General features: G+C 41.6%; 1 protein-coding gene across 6 annotated transcripts in view; it reads right to left on the minus strand.

Moving 5' to 3' along the window:
- The window catches only part of LOC133553186 (MAM domain-containing glycosylphosphatidylinositol anchor protein 2-like), a 557311-nt gene that overhangs the window by 75755 nt on the left and 454895 nt on the right, over positions 1–26661 (minus strand). For all 6 annotated transcript variants that reach the window (XM_061901111.1, XM_061901109.1, XM_061901107.1 and 3 more), the window contains one exon: positions 14901–15078. In XM_061901111.1, the coding sequence (XP_061757095.1) occupies positions 14901–15078 (178 nt within the window). The remainder of the gene's footprint in view (positions 1–14900; positions 15079–26661) is intronic.

Genomic DNA, 26661 nt, shown 5'->3' on the forward strand with positions numbered 1-26661 from the left:
ATCTATCTATCTATCTATCTCTTTGGTCCTGGGTTCGGTCCCAGACTCGGGATCTATTCGTGTGGAGTTTGCATGTCCTCCCCATGACTGCGTGGGTTTCCTCCGGGTACTCCGGCTTCCTCACACCTCCAAAGACATGCACCTGGGGATAAGTTGATTGGCAACACTAAATTGGCCCTAGTGTGTGAATGTGAGTGCGAATGTTGTCTGTCTATCTGTGTAGGCCCTGTGATGAGGTGGCGACTTGTCCAGGGTGTACCCCGCCTCCCGCCCGATTGTAGCTGAGATAGGCTCCAGCGCCCCCCGAAGGGAATAAGCAGTTGAACATGGATGGATGAATATATATATATATATATATATATATATATATATATATATATATATGTGTGTGTGTGTGTGTGTACTTTAAATGTGCTCAGAATTTCCAAAAAGCACTTATACTGAAATCTTTCAGCCAAGTTTTTTTTTTTTTTTTTAAACACAACACATTGAAAATGATTTCATTTGTAGAAGAAACATGATTGTAGACAAAACCGCTTTTTCATGTACCTCAAATGGAAATTTCATGTGCATATAAAAGCAACAGAAAGTTTAAAAACAAAGTAAAACAAAAAATACATTAAATAATTTTGAAAATTGTGTAAGATAATACTTTATGGACATAAGATATAAAAAATATAAGAAATCTGATGGCCATAAAATGTAACTGTACTTTTTGTCCATATTGATAAAAAATAGTGTTCATGTTTGAAGTCTAGTCTAGTATAATCTAGTCACACACACTTATACATACATACATACATACATATATATTTGTGTATATATATATATATATATATATTTATTTATATATATACAGCACCTTGAACTGTATGCCTTCTTTTGGAAAGAAGTGCCAAACAAGCCGACAACAGGAAAAGCACCCACTTAAATGCAGTGTTTTCATGCGGCATTGCCAGAGTAAACACAAGGCTTAAAAAATAAGAACTACCCCTTCTCTGATGAAGCAGGTGCTGAGTTAGTCATTATTGTGCCGTGGTGACACAGCAATCCATCACGTTACAGCTGGGGACACCATAACTACTTTTCTCATCTTGCCAACTCATAGAAAAGCTGCTGCTGGACTGCATGATGATGGCTCTGCCCGGCTGCACAATGGCGAGTAAACAAGCTCTTTCTATTGGACTGAAGGGCCACAATGTTAGAAGTTCACTGCGCAGTCAAAGAATCCTGCAGCGTTTTGCTTCTAACTGCACGTAGTCAAGGTTGTGATTCTCATCCCACACAGCACATTTTTTAAACAAACCCACTCGTCTTTTTATAGCCCGTCCAAAACAAACAGACACAAACCAAAAGGGAAAACTGTAAAGCTCAAGGGCCAAAAAGTCCAGTGTGTACCTTAATAGACATCCTGAAGACACATGGTGTCCCACAATAGTGCATTAGCTTTGATGCCGGAATTTAGAGACTTTAACCCTCTGGTAACATTTCATCTTATTTTTTTAATCTTTAAAACCTAACAGGACATAAAAGTAAAGAGGCAGTTTTTTCTCAAATTTCTCAATAGACTTCAGTCCTAAACAGAAATACCAAACATGTAATGATTTATATTTTTATTTTGACTGTTTTGTAGGCCTTTTAATCAGATAATGGTCACTTACACTTAGAAAAACTTTATTGATCCACAAGGGAACATTTTCAACACATTAGCTCATATGCAAAGGATGGAAGGGGTAAGGGTAGTAAGGATAATGCAAGTATAAAGTAGACTTAAAATTACCACAGAAGCAATATAAAATATAACATGTATTTAATATTAACATATCATTATATACAGTAAATAATATATACTGATATATAATATCATTATATTATATAACATTGTTGTATAATATATCCAATATACAACAACAAATCCCAATTTAAGGTTTAAATAAATGAAATAACACATCTTATTCTGATGCAAATTTATACTAATGTAAAACTGACATAATTTGATCAAATTGGCTTCAAAGGTAAAAAAAATGAAAAAAACATTACATGTATGCTATTTTTATTGTTGCTGGTTGAGTGATTTGAGCAAAAACAGTACATATACGTGTGCCCTTTGGAAGATGAAAGACTTACATGTACTGTTTGACTGTGGTGTATTGTCGAATAACTGTCAGTAAATAGTACTGTACGCTTGTGAAATACAACAAGAAAAAGAAAACAGAAAAAACCTGTACAATATAGTAATATAAAATTGTGGCCAAAATAGAGCCAAAATGTACTGATAGTACAAAAAAAACAGCCTTTATTCCCTAAGAGATGTGAGTGATTTTAGCTTTTTACACGTGTCCGTAGCTTGAATGCTAATGAGCTATGTTTCCAAGAAATACAATTGTGTACTTTATTCACTTTTTACATTCACGGTATAACTGTGCACTTCTCCAACGTAATAGATGCTATATGTCACATCCAACAATGTAATATAAGTACACTAATGTTAGCAACACTAGCACAGCTATGTTAGTTACATGCTAACATTACACTTTAAACAGCAACTTCATGCTATCCATCCATCCATCCATCATCTTCCGCTTATCCGAGGTCGGGTCGCGGGGGCAGCAGCCTAAGCAGGGAACCCCAGACTTCCCTATCTCCAGCCACTTCGTCTAGCTCTTCCCGGGGGATCCCGAGGCGTTCCCAGGCCAGCCGAGAGACATAGTCTTTCCAACGTGTCCTGGGTCTTCCCCGTGGCCTCCTACCAGCTGGACGTGCCCTAAACACATCCCTAGGGAGGCGTTCGGGTGGCATCCTGACCAGATGCCCGAACCACCTCATCTGGCTCCTCTCGATGTGGAGGAGCAGCGGCTTTACGTTGAGCTCCTCCCGGATGGCAGAGCTTCTCACCCTATCTCTAAGGGAGAGCCCCGCCACCCGGCGGAGGAAACTCATTTCGGCCGCTTGTACCCGTGATCTTATCCTTTCGGTCATGACCCAAAGCTCATGACCATAGGTGAGGATGGGAACGTAGATCGATCGGTAAATTGAGAGCTTTGCCTTCCGGCTCAGCTCCTTCTTCACCACAACAGATCGATACAACGTCCGCATTACTGAAGACGCCGCACCGATCCGCCTGTCGATCTCACGATCCACTCTTCCCCCACTCGTGAACAAGACTCCTAGGTACTTGAACTCCTCCACTTGGGGCAGGGTCTCCTCCCCAACCCGGAGATGGCACTCCACCCTTTTCCGGGCGAGAACCATGGACTCGGACTTGGAGGTGCTGATTCTCATTCCGGTCGCTTCACACTCGGCTGCGAACCGATCCAGTGAGAGCTGAAGATCCCGGCCAGATGAAGCCATCAGGACTACATCATCTGCAAAAAGCAGAGACCTAATCCCGTGGCCACCAAACCGGAACCCCTCAACGCCTTGACTGCGCCTAGAAATTCTGTCCATAAAAGTTATGAACAGAATCGGTGACAAAGGACAGCCTTGGCGGAGTCCAACCTTCACTGGAAACGTGTCCGACTTACCGCCAGCAATGCGGACCAAGCTCTGACACTGATCATACAGGGAGCGGACTGCCACAATAAGACATTCCGATACCCCATACTCTCTGAGCACTCCCCACAGGACTTCCCGAGGGACACGGTCGAATGCCTTCTCCAAGTCCACAAAGCACATGTAGACTGGTTGGGCAAACTCCCATGCACCTTCAAGAACCCTGCCGAGAGTATAGAGCTGGTCCACAGTTCCACGACCAGGACGAAAACCACACTGTTCCTCCTGAATCCGAGGTTCGACTATCCGGCGAAGCCTCCTCTCCAGTACACCTGAATAAACCTTACCGGGAAGGCTGAGGAGTGTGATCCCACGATAGTTGGAACACACCCTCCGGTCCCCCTTCTTAAAGAGAGGGACCACCACCCCGGTCTGCCAATCCAGAGGTACCGCCCCCGATGTCCACGCGATGCTGCAGAGTCTTGTCAACCAAGACAGCCCCACAGCATCCAGAGCCTTAAGGAACTCCGGGCGGATCTCATCCACCCCCGGGGCCTTGCCGCCGAGGAGCTTTTTAACTACCTCAGCGACCTCAGCCCCAGAAATAGGAGAGTCCACTACAGATTCCCCAGGCACCGCTTCCTCAAAGAAAGACGTGTTGGTGGGATTGAGGAGGTCTTCGAAGTATTCCCTCCACCGATCCACAACATCCGCAGTCGAAGTCAGCAGAACACCATCCGCACCATACACGGTGTTGATAGTGCACTGCTTCCCCTTCCTGAGGCGCCGTATGGTGGTCCAGAATCGCTTCGAAGCCGTCCGGAAGTCGTTTTCCATGGCTTCCCAGAACTCTTCCCATGTCCGAGTTTTTGCCTCCGCGACCGCTAAAGCTGCACACCGCTTGGCCCGTCGGTACCCGTCCACTGCCTCCGGAGTCCTATGAGCCAAAAGAACCCGATAGGACTCCTTCTTCAGCTTGACGGCATCCCTCACTGCTGGTGTCCACCAACGGGTTCTGGGATTACCGCCACGACAGGCACCAACAACCTTGCGGCCACAGCTCCAATCAGCCGCCTCGACAATAGAGGTTCGGAACATGGTCCACTCGGACTCAATGTCCCGCACCTCCCTCGTGACATGTTCAAAGTTCTCCCGGAGGTGTGAATTGAAACTCTCTCTGACAGGAGACTCTGCCAGACGTTCCCAGCAGACCCTCACAATGCGCTTGGGCCTGCCAGGTCTGTCCGGCATCCCCCCCCACCATCGCAGCCAACTCACCACCAGGTGGTGATCGGTAGAAAGCTCCGCCCCTCTCTTCACCCGAGTGTCCAAAACATAAGGCCGCAAATCCGATGACACAACTACAAAGTCGATCATGGAACTGCGGCCTAGGGTGTCCTGGTGCCAAGTGCACATATGGACACCCTTATGTTTGAACATGGTGTTTGTTATCGACAAACTGTGACGAGCACAAAAGTCCAATAACAAAACACCACTCGGGTTTAGATCCGGGCGACCATTCTTCCCAATCACGCCTCTCCAGGTTTCACTGTCGTTGCCAACATGAGCGTTGAAGTCTCCCAGTAGGACAAGGGAATCACCCGGAGGAGCACTTTCCAGTACTCCCTCGAGTGTACCCAAAAAGGGTGGGTATTCTGAACTGCTGTTTGGTGCGTAAGCACAAACAACAGTCAGGACCCGTCCCCCCACCCGAAGGCGAAGGGAAGCTACCCTCTCGTCCACTGGGTTGAACTCAAACGTACAGGCTTTGAGCCGGGGGGCAACCAGAATTGCCACCCCAGCCCGTCGCCTCTCACTGCCGGCAACGCCAGAGTGGAAGAGGGTCCAGTCCCTCTCGAGAGAACTGGTTCCAGAGCCCTTGCTGTGCGTCGAGGTGAGTCCGACTATATCCAGCCGGAACTTCTCTACCTCGCGCACTAGCTCAGGCTCCTTCCCCCCCAGTGAGGTGACGTTCCACGTCCCAAGAGCTAGCTTCTGTAGCCGAGGATCGGACCGCCAAGTGCCCTGCCTTCGGCTGCCGCCCAGCTCACAATGCACCCGACCTCTATGGCCCCTCCTATGAGTGGTGAGCCCATTGGAGGGATGACCCACGTTGCCTCTTCGGGCTGTGCCCGGCCGGGCCCCATGGGAACAGGCCCGACCACCAGGCGCTCGCCATCGTGCCCCAACTCCGGGCCTGGCTCCAGAGCGGGGCCCCGGTGACCCACGTCCGGGCGAGGGAAATCTGGGTTCATTTCGTTGTAATTCCATAGAAGTCTTTGAGCTGCTCTTTGTCTGATCACTCACCTAGGACCTGTTTGTCTTGGGAGACCCTACCATGGGGCATGAAAACCCCCAGACAACATAGCTCCTAGGATCATTGGGACACGCAAACTCCTCTACCACGGTAAGGTAGCAGCTCAGAGAGGAGAACTTCATGCTAACTTCGCATATTTAGTCCATATTAGTACTTACTTTAACATGCGTAGCAAAGACTGTTTTTGTTTTAATTTATTTAATGCTTTTATCCATGAAGTAACTATTTGGCAAGTCAGAGGCAGTATCATGTCCAAAAAGCAGGAGCGAAGCCTGAAGCTACAATTTGAAAAGCGAGCGTTTAAGTGTGTCTTCTATTAAAAGCTGTGCAAACAAGTGAAAGATAGAATACTGTATTTCCTTGAATTACCGCCGGGTATATAATACCCGCATGCCTCGTTTTACCGCCGGGTCAAACTTGTTTTGCAAAATTATTAGCACATGCTTAGAATTAGCGCATGCCTAGAATTACTGCTGGGTCAAACTTGTTTAGCAAAATAATTAGCGCATGCCTCGGTTTACCGCCGAGTCAAACTCGTCACGTCACGAGTGTGTAACACGGGTGGGAAATAAGCCATATTTCCTGTCATGGCATCCCCTCATATTACCTGCGCTGTTTCCACGTTTAATCTCGCGAGTTTAACACAGGCGCTCACGTGACCCACTGCAGCCTATAGCGCTCTATATAATCCAGCGTTCCAAGATGGCTGCCAGGTGCAGTGGTTAAGCCTGGGGACATCTGAAGCCGGTATGTTTTAAAGGGGAACATTATCACCAGACCTATGCCAGCGTCAATATATACCTTGATGGTGCAGAAAAAAGACCATGTATTTTTTTAACCGATTTCCGAACTCTAAATGGGTGAATTTTGGCGAATTAAACGCCTTTCTGTTTATCGGTCTTGTAGCGATGACGTGAGAATGTGACGTCACCGAGGTAATACAGCCGCCATTTTCATTTTCACATTACAAACACCGCGTCTCAGCGCTGTTATTTTCTGTTTTTTCGACTATTTTTTTGGAACCTTGGAGACATCATGCCTCGTCGGTGTGTTGTCGGAGGGTGTAACAACACTAAAAGGGAGGGATTCAAGCAGCACCACTGGCAAGAAATCTGCCACCAGACCCCCATTGAATGTGCCAGAGTGTCTGCACATTTTACCAGCGGTGCTATGACGGACATGTCACAGAGATGTATGGATAACCTGCAGATGCATTTGCAACGATAAAGTCAACGAAATCACAAAGGTGAGTTTTGTTGATGTTGTTGACTTAAGTGCTAATCAGACAAATTTGGTCAAAGCATGACTGCCAGCTAATCGATCCTAACATGCTACGCTAATCGATGCTAACATGCTATTTACGCTAGCTGTATGTACATTTGAAACTAGATACCCACATTTAATGCGAAACAAACACTTACCAATCAACGGATTTAAGTTGCTCCAGTGTCACAGGATGCGAAAGTCCTGATCGTTTGGTCCGCACTCTTTACCGGCGATGCTAATAAGGCAGCCATGCTATGGGCCACTTCATTAGGTACAATAGCGTCAATAGCTATTCGCTCAATAGCTTCAGTTTCTTCTTCAATTTTGTTTTTGATATCTGCCTCCATACTCCAACCATCTGTTTCAAAAAATGCGTAATCTGTTGAATCGCTTAAGCCGCTGAAATCCGAGTCTGAATCCGAGCTAATGTCGCTATATCTTGCTGTTCTATTCGCCATTGTTTGTTTGTATTGGCAGCACTATATGACGTCACAGGGAAATGGACAGTCACATCGCAAATAGCGAAAATCAAACACTTTAAAGCTTTTTTTAGGGATATTCTGGGAGATGTAAAATTTTGAAAAAAAACTTCGAGAAATAAAACGAGCCACTGGGAACTGATTTTTATTGTTTTTAACCCTTTTAAAATTGTGATAATGTTCCCCTTTAAAGTTGTCATTTGCCTGCATATCGTAAAAACAACCGTCCAACATTTTACAACTAATTGTAAACGTATAGGTGCCGACCATCAGGGCCGAGTTGCGATGAGAGAGTGTGGCAATGTTAAGATATTAAGCCGAGTTGGTAAGTGAATTTGTTTGCTAATAGTAGCTACTAGCCGTAACCATGTATTTTCTATGTGCGGTTAACATCGGGTTTTAATCCCGTTTCCTCCAATGTTTCTGATCCGATTGAATTTATATTTATGTCCAGTCTTTATTTTGGGTACTTGCATACGGTGACTGAGTGTTGTGATATGCATTTTTTATGCTACATATTAACTGTGCTGAAGGTTTGCATATTTTTGTAATTGTTCCTTTAGTTCTACAAATAGGAGATCGTTTCTGTTTAGGGTTTAATTATTATTATTTATTTCTCTTTCATATGTGTCGTTTGGAAAGGTAAAATGTGTTTCTTTAAGTTGTTTAACTGTTGCTATGGCTTCGGTTGTTATGGTTTCCGGCCGCTATGGTTACGGGCAGTTCCATTTCCGCCGGCAAGTTAAACAAAGTGTTAAAAGAGCTCCGGCATCAGCAAGCAACATAGCGTCGGTAATACTACAGAGAAGATAGTTCACCACGTTTGCAGTTCAGAAAAATAACCACAGTAAGCTTCCTATTTCAGTGTGTTATAAGTGACAATTTATAAGTTGCACTCGTTAAAGTTGAGGACGTTTGGGCACTCACGTTGCCAGTAGATGGGACGTGTGTGCTAACCGCTAGTAAGCTAACCGCATCTCGCACGTGTGTTTGTTTGCTGCACAGTAACTTCACGAACGGCAGGTTTAGTCACGTATTAGTTAAGTTTGTTAAAGAGACCCTCTTTCATGTGACTGTTTACTATTTGGAGAGCGAGTGTAGAACATTATAAAGAGTTTAGTTGTGTGGTATTGTGGCTACATTGCTGCGAGGGAAGTGGACAGCGCGAGGTTGGAGTGTTAATTGCACAAGCTCACGGAGTAGTCGACAGAGACGTGACCCAGGAAGAGGCTGGATTTACTCTCGCTCCAGACTCGACTCGTGAGGCAGCTAACGGAAGATCTGCCGAGCCCCTCCCCCCCCCCCCACTTCTCTTCTCTACAACGAGAGGTGTCCCCCCTCTCCAATGCCCCCTTTGTATCCAGCAGTTTCAACTCCCTCCAGCCCTATGTGCACCACCGAGTCAGCAGGACCACAAAGGACAATATTCGGGCCCAGCAAAGGTGCCCAGGTTGGACTGTGTGTGTGTGTGTGTGTGTGTGTGTGTGTTGTGTGATTGGTTTAGTGCGGGAAGTTCTATTTGGGAGGTAGCGTGTGAGTGGGGACGAGTGTATAAGTGTAATAAATGTGTGTTCATTATTGTCTGGTTATTGTATGTTTATGTGGTGTATATAGTAAATTGTTCAACTATATAAGCCGTCTCCTCCCAATCGCTCTTAGACTAGATTTATTGGGTAAATAGTGAATAATTGGAGCATCCCCCAAGGTAATATACCGTGCTTTACAGGCTCCCGTACATTAACGTTTTTTTAATTAAATGTGCTTTTCATGATGGTATCCTTACATCACACTCAAATTTATAAGCGCAGGCCTAAATTTACTGCATGCCTTTGGCAAGCGCCGGAGTCAGAAGAGGTTTTAAAATAATTAGCGCATGCTTACTTAAACCACGTGCCTTTGGTAAGCGCAGGAGTGAGAAGAGGTTTTAAATTAATTAGCGCCCCGGCGGCAATTCAAAGAAATACGGTATGTTTTTTTCACGTTTGGTATTTATAAACAGGTTCTAACGACACATATAAAAGTAATTTTTGCATAATAGGGAACGAAAGGCGATTCCATTACAGACTGAGAATGTAAGAGTTTTGGTTCTGCGCCTTGTAGATTTCATTCATTATTTATATGTATTTCACATTGTTTGCAGCCTTTTTTAAATGTGTTTTGTGGTAAGATTCATGGGTGTCTGGAATGAATTAATTGAATTTACATTGTTTCTGTGGGAAACATTTGCTTTGGTTTTTGTATGATTCGGTTTTGGTCGGACATTTTGAGGTTTGTTTTGCATCCCATTACATTGCTTTACATGACTGGCCTGTGGTCTTACTGTAGGAATGGTGACACTCGGGGAGAACGGAGCGGCCCTAGAGTGATAATTACTCCAGTCTCTCGTTGGGTAGGCCACTCGCACACGAGGGGGAGGCTTTCTTTTTTCCTCTTCATGAATAAAGAATCTTTGTTTCTTTCCTATCAGCGCTGGCTGCTCCTTATGTGCCATCTAATTAGCCTCCATTCTCCTCCATTGGAGGCAGTCTGATTCATTTCATTTGAGTTGGACGACGACAATCAAGATGTTCTTGGATCAGGACGAGCGGTGCTGGAAGAATGTTCACAAACCCGAGCATCTGCTGACATCCCCACAGGTGAGTAGTCCTGGAGATACAACGTCTTTTTGCAAGCTTTGATTCTGTGGAGAGATGTGAGACGTGTCCTACCTCACGAGGACCCACCCTTCGTACCACGCAAAACACTCCTGCCATATAGACAATCTTTGGCTAGGCCTTATTAAAACGGCACGACACTTATTTTCATGTACACGATCTTTGCCAAGCATTTTTCAAGAAGTCGGTTAAACAAAATAGCGCGCTCCTGTCATAATGAGGATCTTTGACTAGGGTTTTCTCAGTCAGCAGATAATCGTTAAAGTTAAAGTTCAACTGATAGTCACACACACATTAGGTGTGGTGAAATTACCTTCTGCATTTGACCCATTCCCTTGTTCCAGCCCCTGGGAGGTGAGGGGAGCAGTGAGCAGCAGCGGTGGCAGCACTCGGGAATCGTTTTGGTGATTTATCCCCCATTCCAAGCCTTGATGCTGAGTGCCAAGCAATGAGGTAATGGGTCCAATTTTTATAGTCTTTGGTATGACTCGGGGTTTGAACTCACGACCTATCGATCTCAGGTCGGACACGCGAACCACAAGACCACTGTTATCATATAGAGCAGGGGTGGCCAACCAGTCAGAGACCTAGAGCCACATGTTTTACTGTCACTGCAAAAAGCCACATCATACACATGAGTACATGAACATCACCCCGTCCTTTCCTCAAACACACACAGAAATACACAAACATACACGCTCACACACATGCACACACACACACTGCTAATTGCTCACTTATGACCGGCATTGATATAATGCATAATGAATTGTCATGGATGAGAGTTGGTGAATGACTAGCTTGTTGTTGGATTTTATTTTTTAAAACATCCATACATACCATGAACCTTCATATCTGTATTCTCAGCTGTTGCTTGCTAGTGAGAGTCACAACTATGGTACCAGGCTAGCCCTGAGAGGTGCTCTCACCCACCTTAAACCCAAAACTGATGTTTTGAAAAAGACTGTTATGTATAGGGCAAACACTTACTGGAATCGACTTTCACAATATCTGGTATCAATCACCAGCAGGGTGGGTTTTAAGAATAGATTGGGAGGCGAAGTATTGCGGAAAGAGATTATTGTAGATTGTACCTAATGTTCATTTCTGGTTCGTTTATCTTCTTTTGAGTAATTTTTTGCTGAAATTAATTTATTGTTTCTGGTTATCGTTTTTATATTGATTTAATCTTGATTTTGTATGCACTTCATGTCATTGTTTATTCATTATGGTACTTTTTTTGTCACTTATTGTGTGTCTTTGGTACACTAATACGTATATCATAGGCAATTGGTTCTTTGTCCAATGTGTATATTATAGGCTAGTGGTTCTCAAATGGGGGTACGAGTACCCTTGGGGGTACTTGAAGGTGTGCCAAGGGGTACATGAGATTTTAAAAAATATATATTCTAAAATAGCAACAATTCAAAAATCCTTTATAAATATTTTTTTTGAATAATACTTTAACAAAATATGAATGTAAGTTCATAAACTGTGAAAAGAAATGCAACAATGCAATATTCAGTGTTGAAAGCTAGATTTTTTTCTGGACATGCTCCATAAATATTGATGTTAAAGATTTCTTTTTTGGTGAAGAAATGTTTAGAATTAAGTTCATGATTCCAGATGGATCTCTATTACAATCCCCAAAGAGGGCACTTTAAGTTGATGATTACTTCTATGTGTAGAAATCTTTATTCATATTTGGATCACTTGTTTATTTTTCCATAAGTTTTTAGAAATTGTTATATCTTTTTTTCCAAATAGTTCAAGAAAGACCACTACAAATGAGCATTATTTTGCACTGTTATACAATTTAATAAATCAGAAACTGATGACATAGTGCTGTATTTTACTTCTTTATCTCTTTTTGTCAACCAAAAATGTTTTGCTCTGATTAGGGGGTACTTGTATTAAAAAAATGTTCACAGGGGTACATCACTAAAAAAGGTTGAGAACCACTGTTATAGGCCATTGGTTCTTTGTTTTATTTTTGCAAAAATATACATCTATTTTTATATTGCTCTTTTTATCTTTGTTGTGAACATTAGTATGTAAACTCCAAGTTATTGTTTTTTGTTTTTTTTCTTGTTGCTATTTTTGTATTACAAAATTGTATTATTGATCATGTTATACTGCATTGTAATCTTTTGTTTTGTGATTGTGTGATGTTTTTTGCCCGGACCCCAGGAAGAATAGTCTCCACTGCGGTGTAGACTAATGGAGATCCTTAATAAACTAAACTAAACTAAACTAAACTAAACTAAACTAAACTAAACTAAACACACACACACACAACTAAAAACAGAGCCTCTTGAGGTTATTTATACCACTATTCAAAACCTCAATGTCGATTCGTAAGATTTGCATATAACCAGCCAAAAAGTCGCAAGCTGCTTGGCCAGACCTGCTATAGAAAATATTTGACTAGCATTTTGCAGTAAGTGCTTGAAAACAAATACAGATGATCATTGACTAAAGTTTTCGTATTAGGTCCTTTAACACAAGAAAGTGCTCTTGCCAAATAGAGGATATTCGAAACAACAGAGCACTCCTGTCGTATAGATGATCTTTAAGGGAATGTAAACAATGAAACACCGGCTGTGTTTGTGTTGCTAAAGCCGGCCGCAATACACCGCTTCCCACCTACAGCTTCCTTCTTTGATATTTCCATTGTTCATTGAACACATTGCAAAAGATTAACCAACACAGATGTCCAGAATACTGTGGAATTTTGCGATGAAGACAGACGACTTAATAGCTGGGCACAATGCTGGCACAAAATATCCTCTACAATCAGTGACATCACGCGCAGGCGTCATCGTACCGAGACGTTTTCAGCAGGATTTTTCGGCGCGAAATTTAAAATTGCACTTTAGTAAACTAACCCGGCCGTATTGGCATGTGTTGCAATGTTAAGATTTCATCATTGATATATAAACTATCAGACTGCGTGGTCGGTAGTAGTGTGTTTCAGTAGGCCTTTAACTGGAATGCTTTCAATAGGTTTTCAAAAACAGCAGAGCACTCCTGTCATACAGACAGTGTGATTAAATAAACAGCAGCACACTCATGTCTTACAGATGATCTTCTAATGCAATTACTATAGTAGGGTTTTAAAAATAGAGTTTTCGCACTCAGTCCTCAAAAACAGCAGAGCATTGTTGTCAATGTAGAAGATCTTTGACTAACGTCTTTGCAGTAGGTGCTCAAAACAGCTCCTGCCATTCAGAGGCTCTTTGACTTGAGTTATATGCAGTCACTCTTCAAAAACAGCAAAATGCTCCTGTCTAATAGAGGATCTTTGACTCCTAGTGTTATTTTCGGTAGGTGGTTTGGTGGAAGAGGGGTTAGTGCGTCTGCCTCACAATACGAAGGTCCTGAGTAGTCCTGGGTTCAATACCGGGTTCGGGATCTTTCTGTGTGGTTTGCATGTCCCCCCGTGACTGCGTGGGTTCCCTCCGGGTACTCCGGCTTCCTACCACTTCCAAAGACATACACCTGGGGATAAGTTGATTGGCAACACTTAATGGGCCCTAGTGTGTGAATGTGAGTGTGAATGTTGTCTGTCTATCTGTGTTGGCCCTGCGATGAGGTGGCGACTTGTCCAGGGTGTCCCCCGCCTTCCGCCCGATTGTAGCTGAGATATGCACCAGCGCCCCCGCGACCCCAAAGGGAATAAGCGGTAGGAAATGGATGGATGGAAAACGGTTTTATATTTAATTTGTACAAAATCCTTCTGAAACCTTCAATAAAATATATACCGTATTTCTTTGAATTGCCGCCGGGGCACTAATTAATTCAAAACCTCTTCTCACTCCTGCGCTTACCAAAGGCATGCGGTAAAAGTAAACATGTGCTAATTATTTTAAAACCTCTTCTCACTCCGGCACTTACCAAAGGCATGCAGTAAACAATTGAGTGTGATGTAAGCTTGGACCTTAAATCCTACTGAATAGCTTTTAATCTTCTTCCCTTTATGCGATTTCAAATTACCGGTATTGAAATCAGCCTCCTCCCTTTTGAAAATGATGACAGGGGAAGTGTCACTTGTGACGTCAGGAGTTTGTCCAGGCGGTAATACTAAGCATGCGCTAATTATTTTGCGAAACGAGTTTGACCCGGCAGTAATTCAAGGCAGGCGCATACTATATGACCTGCGACAATTCAAGGAAATACGGTATTCAAAAAGCATCAAACCTCCAAAAAACGAGTTATTCTGTTGGTACATTTGAGTGAAGGCAGATTGGGGTCATTGCTCATCTGTATGCTCCTTTGACCCAAACTAAATGTTTGACTCACGCGGTGCGTTCAAGTGTTTCTGACCTATCATGCAAAGAAACCAGGCCTGACTCAGCCAATGATGGTCTGGGAGGAGACGAGATTAGTTGCTCCATCAACTTTTATGGGGCTCAGACGTGCAAAGAAGCAAAGCACACTGATTTCCAGTTGTCTCCTGGTGACTGACAGCGTTGAGATGCAGTTCTAATTATTCTAATGAGTTGACTTTTTCCTTGCGCTCTCTTGCATTTCATACATTATCTAACGCATCATCATCAACATGATGAATGCACTGATGCCTTTTGATGTTTTGCTGAATAATAATTGGAGTAAATGCCATTCTGTTTCTTAAGAATCGTTTCTCCAGATTTAAACACGCCCACAATCAACGTTATTGCGTTCCACACTCACCGCTGTAAGTGATGATCCGCACTGTGGAGTCGCCCTCGCCGAAGCGTGTGATGGGCGTGAGGCGCACCTCGTAAGACTCGGGCTTGATGAGCTCGGTTAGGTTGTGCGTCATGAGTTGTCCCTTGTTGATTGATCCGTCGACTGGAATCTCCTGCTCCCACCAACGCTGCTGTCCCATCTGTGGAAAAAACTAAGTTAAGTTAAGGTGTTTTCACAAGACGACTTACGGACTGTGCTGAACTTAAGTCATTCTCATACATTACTGCATTTTCACAGACTTTGGGGTATTGGCTGATACCGATACAAGCATGAATTATCCATACTTTTATGAGTTTGCAGTATGGACTGTTAGAAAACGTGAGATCAGTGATTCTCAAACTTGGTACAAGGGCTCCAATTAGTGGTACGTAATTAAAGTACAATGTTTTATTTGCCTATATTCCAATTCTATGTTACTGTTCAAACTGTGTATAATGCTACAGTCTGTGGCCAAAAATAAAATATATTTGGTAAATACAAACCCCGTTTCCATATGAGTTGGGAAATTCTGTTAGATGTAAATATAAACGGAATATAATGATTTGCAAATCTTTTTCAATCCATATTCAAATGAATGCACTACAAAGACAAGATATTTGATGTTCAAACTCATAAACTGCATTTGTTTTTGCAAATAATAATTAACTTAGAATTTCATGGCTGCAACACCTGCCAAAGTAGTTGGGAAAGGTCATGTCTACCACTGTGCTACATCACCTTTTCTCTTAACAACACTCAAACGTTTGGGAACTGTGCAAACTAATTGTTGAAGCTTTGAAAGTGAAATTCTTTCCCATTCTTGTTTTATGTAGATCTTCAGTCGTTCAACAGTCCGGGGTCTCCGCTGTCGTATTTTACGGTTCATAATGCGCCACACATTTTCGATGGGAGACAGGTCTGGACTGCAGGCGGGCCAGGAAAGTACCCACACTCTTTTCTTACAAAGCCACGCTGTTGTAACACTTGTCTTGCTGAAATAAGCAGGGGCGTCCATGATAACGTTGCTTGGATGACAACATATGTTGCTCCAAAACCTGTATGGACCATTCAGCTTTAATTGTGCCTTTACAGATGTGTAACTTACCCATGCATTGGGCACTTATACACCCCCATACCATCACAGATGCTGGCTTTTGAACTTTGCGCCTATAACAATCCGAATGGTTATTTTCCTCTTTGTTCTGGAGGACACCACGTCCTCTGTTTCCAAATATAATTTGAAATGCGGACTCGTCAGACCACAGAACACCTTTCCACTTTGCATCAGTCCATCTTAGGTGAGCTCGGGCCCAGCCAAGCTGGCGGCGTTTCAGGATATTGTTGATAAATGGGTTTGGCTTTGCATAGTAGAGTTTTAACTTGCACTTACCGATGTAGCAACCAACTGTAGTTACTGACAGTGGTTTTTTGAAGTGTTCCTGAGCCCATGCGGTGATATCCTTTACTCACTGATGTCAGTTTTTGATGCAGTATCGCCTGAGGGATCAAAAGTCCGTAATATCATCGCTCACGCGCAGTGATTTCTCCAGATTCTCTGAACTTTTTGATGATTTTACGGACCGTTGATGGTAAAATCCCTAAATTCCTTGCAATAGCTCGTTAATAAATGTTCTAAAATTGTTCGACAATTTGCTTACAAAGTGGTGACCCTCGCCCCATCCTTGTTTGTGAATTACTCAGCATTTCATGGAAGCTGCTTTTATACCCAATCATGGCACCCACCTGTTCACAATTAGCCTGCACACCTGTGGGATGTTCCATATAAGTGTTTGATGAGCATTCGTCAACTTTATCAGTATTTATTGTCACCTTTCCTAACTTCTTTGTCACGTGTTGCTGGCATCAAATTCTAAAGTTAATGATTATTTGCACAAAAAAAAATCATTACCCAATGATTTTTTTTTTTAAGATCGCTGGTGCCGTATCTTTTTAACCCAAAGATAGGGCACTGGAACGCAGTTGTCTTTTTACAATAAGTTATCGCGTCTCTGGCTCCCCTCCCATGTACTTGCTCTCTCTTGGTGTCTTTCCAGTTCCCATGTCTTATGTACTTTTGGTTTCCCTCAGTGCTTTCCCTATCTCCCACAATTGAGCTGCATGCCTTGACTTCCCTCTGTATTCTGGACTGCTCTGGATCCTCGACCCCCTGCTTGGACACGGACCTCCTGCGCCCCGCCATAGCCCCCTGACTTCCTGCCTGTCTCACGGACACTCGAGCATGTCTTTGCTCCCCGGGACTTCTGCCTCTCGCTCAAGAGTCCCAGTACCACACTCATTAATTCTGACACAGTCTCACAACGTATACCCCTTGGATTTTTGTCACACTCCATATTCGTGTGTAGATTATATTATTATAGTTTGATTATTATATATATTGTAAGTATATGTAATACATACATAGAGCTACTACACTCACTTGTGGTCTGTGCCGTCTACTCCCCCCTGGTACATAACATAACCTTCTGGAATGGACTTATGTTGTCTTTAATTTGAAGTGGAGTGGTAATTGCTTTTCGGAGACACACGGTATTAAGTTAAGCTCACTATGAAGTAAGTTGAATGGTGCGGACACATTTGTTTCTGAATACTTTTAAAATGTTCATCCGTAAGTAATATGAAATTATACATTTTTGACAAATCGGCTGTTTTAGACTGAAATGTTGTTCAATTAAGGACACTTATTACTGATGCATAGCATGTGTGCTTAGGTGTTGTATATCTACTAGCTCCTAATAACCTATACCCTACAATGTTTACATTTTGTAAACGACTTAATTAAAATACAAAAAAAAACAAGCTTGTGTGCTTATTGGAGGAAATTTAGATGGCTGTCTATCTTGCGCAAGTAAATACGCTGAAAGACTGCTTGTGTCAGAGGTACAGACATTTAAAATGCAAACCCATATCATCCCATACTTGTTTTGTTTTTTTGCTGCTATTAAACCGATATCCGACACCCCTAGTTCTGAAAATTGTTGTTGTCAAATTTGGCAGCTGTCTGTAAAATAAAAAAAAAAAATGAAAGGAAAAGGTCACAATGAATGTGCTGGAAAAATGACAAGAACACCATCAATTGACAGCACATGATTCCAATAGTAGCTGAGATACGCGCCAGCGCCCCCCCGCGCCCCCGAAAGGGAATAAGCGGTAGTAAATGGATGGATGGATACTAGGGCTGTCAAACAATTTAAATATTTAATCACGATGAATCGTATTTTGTCTATAGTTAACTCAAAATTAATTGCAGAAAGATACATTTTTCGTCATTAATAAGTGGACTCTAGACGGATCATTTTTTTTATTTTTGCAATTATTTTTTTTTTTAAAGATTGTTTTTATTTTTGAAACAGCTAAACATGAAAAGGATATGAACAATTTTTTTTAAAGAAAATTTAAAAAAATCCTTGCAGGAAGTTGGTGTCTTGCTAGATTTTCTATTTCGTAGGTAAACATAATCTCGATTCTTGTTTTACAGCAGGAAATCTTGCATTTAGAGGAGAGGAGCTACACTTCCATCTTTAGATTGCAGTTTCAAGCATTAATAACATAAAATGAGGATTGTTACAATCGTGCTTGGATTGTCAAATATGTTTGATGAGTTTTTTTCCTGATATTCTGTACTTTACATCCACAAAACAGCCATTTTGAATATTCCGCTCGAACAGATTTCGGCAATTTCCATTTATTGGGGATCTGACGATGTGATTGGGCAAACTCCTCCTCAGCAGTGACATCAAACGTACAGGAAATACGCACACATTAGAAAAAGATGTGCTCTTTATCATACCAAATCCCTATTTGATTTAAAACTGATTGTTTCATCTTTATTGGATGAACATTACAAAATACATTTCCCATAGCTTTATATTATTTGAGTGTGCAAGCAGTGCAAATATACATCCTTTTCAGCATTCAAGGAAAGATGTTCTCTCTCATCTACCAATTAACCTCGTCTATACGCATTTGTAGGATGCGCCAAGATTTAATGTAACACAACTGAAACAATTTTCCCTCTCTGAGCTGTTGACATCCTGCTAGCTCATTAGGCATGTTTAGTCTCAAAGTAAATTGCGGCTTTTGAATTCAATCAAAATCAGTTTTGGCTCAGCAGCAAAGATTATTTAGCATCACCGTGACAGTAACAATATGGAAGGGTTCAGCACGCATGGTTATGGTTTAATTTATTTCAAACATGAAACATAAATAAGATGGGGGGGGGGGGTCGCACTGATATACAACGAAAACTTTAACCTTAGTCCTAACCTAAATAATAAATATAAATCGTTTGAGGTGCTCTCTATGAGGGCTGTCACACCGCTGCCTCTATACCTGGCTGTCATCTACCGCCCACCAGGGTCCCATTCGGACTTTATCAGTGAATTTTCAGAGTTCGTTGCTGATCTAGTGACGCATGCCGACAATATAATTATGATGTGGACTTCAATATCCATATGAAAACCCCATCGGACCCACCGTGCGTGGCGCTCCAAACTATAATTGATAGCTGTGGTCTTACACAAATAATAAATGAACCCACGCAATGGTAATACGATAGACCTAGTGCTTGTCAGGGGTATCACCGTTTCCAAAGTTATGATACTCCCGTAAACTAAAGTATTGTCCAATCATTACCTTATAAAATTCGAGGTTCAGACGCATGTTCGTCAAACTAATAATAATAATAACTGCAATAGCAGCCGCAACATTAATGCTGCCACAATGACAACTCTTGCTGACCTACTGCCCTCGGTAATGGCACCATTCCCAAAGTATGTGGGCTCTATTGATAACCTCAGTAACAAATTTAACTACACGCTGCACGAAACCATTGATAGTATAGCACTGCTGAAGTCAAAAAAGGCTCCAAAAAGGCGTACCCCATGGTTTACAGAAGAAATTAAAGCTCATAAATTATCATGTAGAAAGCTGGAACGCAAATGGCGCACGACTAAACTTGATGTTTACCATCAAGCATGGAGTGATACTTTAATAACTTATAAACGCATGCTTACCTTAGCTAAAGCTAAATATTACTCAGATCTCATCCGCCTTAATAAAAACCATCCAAATTTTTGTTTAGTACAGTAGCATCGCTAACCCAACAAGGGACTCCTTCCAGTAGCTCCACCCACTCGGCAGATGACTTTATGAATTTCTTTAAAAAGAAAAATGAACTCATTAGAAAGGAGATTAAATACAATGCGTCCCAGCTACAACTGGGTTCTATTAACACAGATACGACTGTATATACAGTGGATACTGCCCTCCAAAATAGTTTCTCCCGTTTTGATAAAATAACATTCGAAAATGTGTTACAATGTGTAAATGGAGTAAAACAAACAACATGCTTACTTGACCCACTTCCTGGGAAACTGATCAAGGAGCTCTTTGTATTTTTAGGTCCAGCATTGGTAAATATTATAAACTTATCACTTTCCTCTGGCACTGATCCCCTAGCTTTCAAAAAAGCGGTTATTCATCCTCTCCTTTAAAGATTTAACCTCGATCCTGACCTAATGGTAAACTACAGACCGGTGTTTCACCTTCCCTTTATTTCGAAAATCCTCGAAAAAATTGTCGCAGAGTATCTAAATGAACACTTAGTGTCTAACAATCTATGTGAAACCTTTCAATACGGTTTCAGGGCAAATCACTCTACGGAGACAGCTCTTGCAAAATTGACTCATGATCTATTGCTAACGATGGATTCTGATACGTCATTTATGTTGCCGCTCCTCAATCTTAGCGCCGCTTTCGATACCGTTGATCATAATATTTTATTAGAGCATATCAAAACACTAATTTGTATGTCAGACTTAGCCCTGTCTTGGTTTAACTCCTATCTCACTCACAGGATGCAGTGCGTTTCCCATAATAATGTGACCTCGGACTATGTTAAGGTAATGTGTGGAGTTCCCCAGGGTTCGGTCCTTGGCCCTGCACTCTTCAGCATCTACATGCTGCCACTAGGTGACATCATACGCAAATACGGTGTTAGCTTTCACTGTTATACTGATGACACCCAACTCTAAATGCCCCTAAAGCTGACTAACACGCCGGATTGTAGTCAGCTGGAGGTGTGTCTAAATGAAATTAAACAATGGATGTCCGCCAACTTTTTGCAACTCAACGCCAAAAAAACGGAAATGCTGATTATCGGTCCTGCTAGTCACCGACCTCTATTTAATAATACAGCTTTAACATTTGACAACCAAACAAATAAACAAGGCGACTCGGTAAAGAATCTGGGTATTATCTTCGACCCAACTCTCTCGTTTGAGTTACACATTAAAAGCGTTACTAAAACGGCCTTCTTTCATCTCCTTAATATCGTTAAAATTCGCTCCATTTTGTCCACTAACGACGCTGAGATCATTATCCATGCGTTTGTTACGTCTCGTCTCGATTACTGTAACGTATTATTTTTCAGGTCTCCCCATCTCTAGCATTAAAAGATTACAGTTGGTACAAAATGCGGCTGCTAGACTTTTGACAAGAACAAGAAAGTTTGATCATATTACGCCTATACTGGCTCACCTGCAGTGGCTTCCTGTGCACTTAAGATGTGAATTCAAGGTTTTACTACTTACGTATAAAATACTACACGGTCTAGCTCCAGCCTATCTTGCCGATTGTATTGCACCATATGTCCCGGAAAGAAATCTGTGTTCAAAGGACTCCGGCTTATTAGTGATTCCCAGAGCCCAAAAAAAGTCTGCGGGCTATAGAGCGTTTTCCATTCGGGCTCCAGTACTCTGGAATGCTCTCCCGGTAACAGTTCGAGATGCTACCTCAGTAGAAGCAATTAAGTCTCATCTTAAAACTCATTTGTATACTCTAGCCTTTAAATAGGCACCCTTTTTAGACCAGTTGATCTGCCATTTCTTTTCTTTTTCTCCTATGTCCCCCCCTCCCTTGTGGATGGGTTACGGTCCGGTGGCCATGGATGAAGTACTGGGTGTCCAGAGTCCGGACCCAGGATGGACCGCTCGACCACAGTCGGGGCCCGGGACAAACCGCTCGCCTGTGTATCGGTTAGGGACATCTCTGCACTGCTGATCCACCTCCGCTTCGGATGGTTTTCTGCTGTTCCACTTTGGACGGGACTCTCGCTACTTTATTGTATCCACTTTGGTCTGGATTCTCATGGTTATGTTAGATCCACTATGGATTGAACTTTCACAATATCATGTTGGATCCGCTCAACATCCATTGCTTTCTGTCCCCTAGAGGGGGTGGGGGGGTTGCCCACATATACCTATCCAAGGTTTCTCATAGTCATCATTGTCGACGTCCCACTGGGGTGAGTTTTCCTTGCCCGTATGTGGGCTCTACCGAGGATGTCGTTGTGGTTAGGGCAGCCCTTTGAGACACTTGTGATTTAGGGCTATATAAATAAACATTGATTGATTGTTTGATTGATTGATATATTTATATATATAGACACAATATGATACATCATACAATCTACATATTTCCTTTTCTCTTCACCACATGTTCGAAAAGGATTGGGAAGAAGCAGAGTTTGTTTAATCCCACCCCTTTTCCAATTCATAGCAATTACTAACACATTTATTCACTTCCCGTTGTGATCTTGTAATTGTAACATCATTTACACCAATGAAATACAACAGTTCTCTTAATAATTTAAGCCAGTCATTATTAATGTATCTCGGTTTTAAGGTCATGGAACAACAAAACAGAAAAAACTGCCTAATGTTTTGAGGGTTTTTTTTTCATCGAAACAAACTGCTGGCAGGTAACTCAGATAAATGCAATCATCAAATTAAAAATACACATTAATAAATTGGAAATAATTAGAGTTTGCATCGCTACCTCAAATGGCGATCTGATATAAATCTCGATACATGGGTTGCGATAAGATTCACAAACAATACTTTGAAAACATCATGATTCGATTCGATTTGATACGATTCGATTTGATATGATTTGATGCAATTTGATGCAGATGGAAGCTTTGCATGGTGAAAATAAAATTAAACGGCGTGGCGCAGTTGGCAGAGTGGCCGTGCCAGCAACCTGAGGGTTCCTGGTTGGATCACCACCTTCTACCAACTTTGTCATGTTCGTTGTGTCCTTGAGCAAGACACTTCACCCTTGTTCCTGATGGGTTGTGGTTAGAGCCTTGCATGGCAGCTCCCGCCATCAGTGTGTGAATATGTGTGTGAATGGGTGAATGTGGAAATAGTTTCAAAGCGCTTTGAATACCTTGAAGGTAGAAAAGGGCTATACAAATTATAACCCATTTACCATTTACCATCATGTCAGAACATTGTGATGTGTTTATTTTTAAAATAGACATATCCAAAATTGGCGATTTTTGTATTAATTATTGGCAAATAGTAAAACTTCAAGGCATTTCAATCCACAAACTTAAAAATAAGAAGAATAAAAAATGCTAATTATGATTAGAATTGTAATTTAATTTTTTCGTCTGTTGATTTTTAGTTTCGTTGTATTGTTCTGTGTTCTACATCGTTAAATGTTAGCGTACAAAACTTGATCAAAATACTGAAGGGTTGTGGTTGTTGACTGGCTCATTAAGATGAATGTTAGGTTTGGTTTTATTTGAATCATAACGGTGATGGAACATTTACATTTCAACAAAGGCAAAAACAGCGGCAGCTTTGCACAGAGTTGGTGTGTGTCTCCTCTCTGCTTTGACGAGAATGAAACGGAATTCTTTGCAATTGCATTTAAAAGTACAACTATATATGTTTACAGAGCAAGCTGTCCAAGAGCAGACATTCAGTAGACGGGTGACCGCCTGAGAGGAAAGGCTCACAGCACCACCCCTTGTAAGTTAAGAACATTAGAGTGGTACGCGCTGTCAAGTCTCCAAACAGCCGAAAAAGTTGCTAGATTTGTCGCTTTTGAGAAACAATGTCACAAAGACGAGTTAGAAAGATTCTAGATTTAGCGACAAAATTGCCAAGTTGACAACAATGAGGTGTGTGTGAAATATAAGACGCAAATACCTGCCTTAAGTTGCTTCTGATTGGTTGGTTTACAGTGCACGATGCCTTCCATGGTTGGCTACATTTAGGCATAATCATTTATGGATTGTTGTGCATGTGCTGTACACGCCTCCTCATGCATCAACTTGGAGCTTACTGGCTTCCGTCTCCTTGAAGCAAACTCGTGCTTTGCAGTCCCTCCCTTTGAGGGCTGATGAAATTGTTTACATCAACATGAGTCTTCCCTGGATAAACTGAGGAGACTGGCGGTCAAAGGCTTTACTCTCAAGAAGAAAAAACAATGGTTTGTTGCAGCTGAGCCTGGGGGCGAAACAAGGCAGCCAGGTACACTTTATCCTTGGGGATCACTTTTAAGGGGGCACCGCTGCACAAAGACGAGCGACAGCCTCTGCATCACAAAAGTCGATGAGACGTGCGTTCATGCCTTTCTCAGTCAAAGCCGCTGAGGAGCGATGTTGTGGGCGACAATAAAACAGTGTGTGTGTTTCTGTGTGTGTGTGCTTGCGTGCATGTGTGAGAACAATTCAAATGAAGCAATTACTTACAGTCTTAAGGTTGCAGTAATAAGCAGTGAAATTTTTCATTACAGCTACTTTACAAGTAAATAGGTGTTGGGAGTTAAGGCCCAAACAGACTCAGGCGGAACGTAAGCAGAACAAAGTCCGCAGATGTCCGCACATAGCTCAAATTTCATGACTGCGCAATCCCTGCTCAGCTCACTTAAGCCTAGATGTGTTTTCTTTCATATTTGAATGAATATGGTAATAATTTCCGGTACACAGGTACCAATTTGTGGTATTTTTGTGTGAAATCAAATGATAAAAAAAAAAAAATATATATATATATATATATATATATATGTATATATATATATATATATGTATATCCATCCATCCATTTTCTACCTCTTATTCCCTTTTGGGGTCGCTGGCGCCTATCTCACCTACAATCGGGCGGAAGGCGAGGGTACACCCTGGACAAGTCGCTACCTCATCGCAGGGCCAACACAGACAGACAGACAACTTTCACACTCACATTCACACACTAGGGCCAATTTAGTGTATATATATATATATATATATATATATATATATATATATATATATATATATATATATATAATTACATGAATAATTGCATATTTAAAATTGGTATTTTTGTGTGAATTCAAATGATGAACAAAAAAAAGATGTATATATATCCATCCATCCATTTTCTACCGCTTATTCCCTTTCGGAATCGCGGGGGGCGCTGGCGCCTATCTCAGCTACAATCGGGCGGAAGGCGGGGTACACCCTGGACAAGTCGCCACCTCATCACAGGGCCAACACAGAAAGACAGACAACATTCACACTCACATTTACACACTAGGGACCATTTAGTGTTGCCAATCAACCTATCCCCAGGTGCATGTCTTTGGAAGTGGGAGGAAGCCGGAGTACCCGGAGGGAACCCACGCATTCACGGGGAGAACATGCAAACTCCACACAGAAAGATCCCAAGCCTGGATTTGAACCCAGGACTGCAGGACCTTCGTATTGTGAGGCAGACGCACTAACCCCTCTGCCACCGTGAGGATAATATATATGTGTGTGTGTATATATATATATATATATATATATATATATATATATATATATATATATATATATATATATATATATATATATATATATATATATATATATATATATATATATATATATATATATATATGGCTTCACGGTGGAAGAGGGGTTATTGCGTTTGCCTCTTTCTGTGTGGAGTTTGTATGTCCTCCCTGTGAATGCGTGGGTTCCCTCCGGGTACTCCGGCTTCCTCCCACTTCCAAAGACATGCACCTGGGGATAGGTTGATTGGCAACACTAAATTGGCCCTAGTGTGTGAATGTGAGTGTGAATGTTGTCTGTGTCTCTGTGTTGGCCCTGCGATGAGATGGTGACTTGTCCAGGGTGTATCCCGCCTTCCGCCCCCCGCGACCCCAAAAGGGAATAAGCGGTAGAAATGGATGGATGGATGGATATATACATATATATATATATATATATATATATATATATATATATATATATATATATATATATATGTATATATATATATATATATATATATGTATATATATATATATATATATATATATATGTATATATATATATATATATATATATATATATATATATATATATTAGGTTTGCAAATCTTTGGGTGTCCCACGATCCGATTCAATATCGATTCTTGGGGTCGCGATTCGATAATATGTCGATGTTTTCGATTCAACGCAATTCTCGATTCAAAAACAATATTTTTCCGAGTCAAAACGATTCTTTATTCATTCAATACATAGGATTTCAGCAGGATCTACCCCAGTCTGCTGACATGCTAGCAGAGTAGTAGATTTTTTTTAAAAGCTTTTAGAATTATAAAGGACAATGTTTTATCAACTGATTGCAATAATGTAAATTTGTTTTAACTATTTAACGAACCAAAAATATGACTCATTTTATCTTTGTGAAAATATTGGACGAAGTGTGTTGTCAAGCTTATGAGATGCGATGCAAGTGTAAGCCACTGTGACACTATTGTTCTTTTTATTTATTTCTTTTATAAATGTCTAATGATAATGTAACTGAGGGATTTTTAATCACTGCTATGCTGAAATTATAACTAATATTGATACTGTTGTTGATAATATTCATTTTTGTTTCACTACTTTTGGTTTGTTC

Source organism: Nerophis ophidion, linkage group LG05 (genome assembly GCF_033978795.1).
Source record: "Nerophis ophidion isolate RoL-2023_Sa linkage group LG05, RoL_Noph_v1.0, whole genome shotgun sequence".
In the NCBI taxonomy this organism is placed as follows: domain Eukaryota; kingdom Metazoa; phylum Chordata; class Actinopteri; order Syngnathiformes; family Syngnathidae; genus Nerophis; species Nerophis ophidion.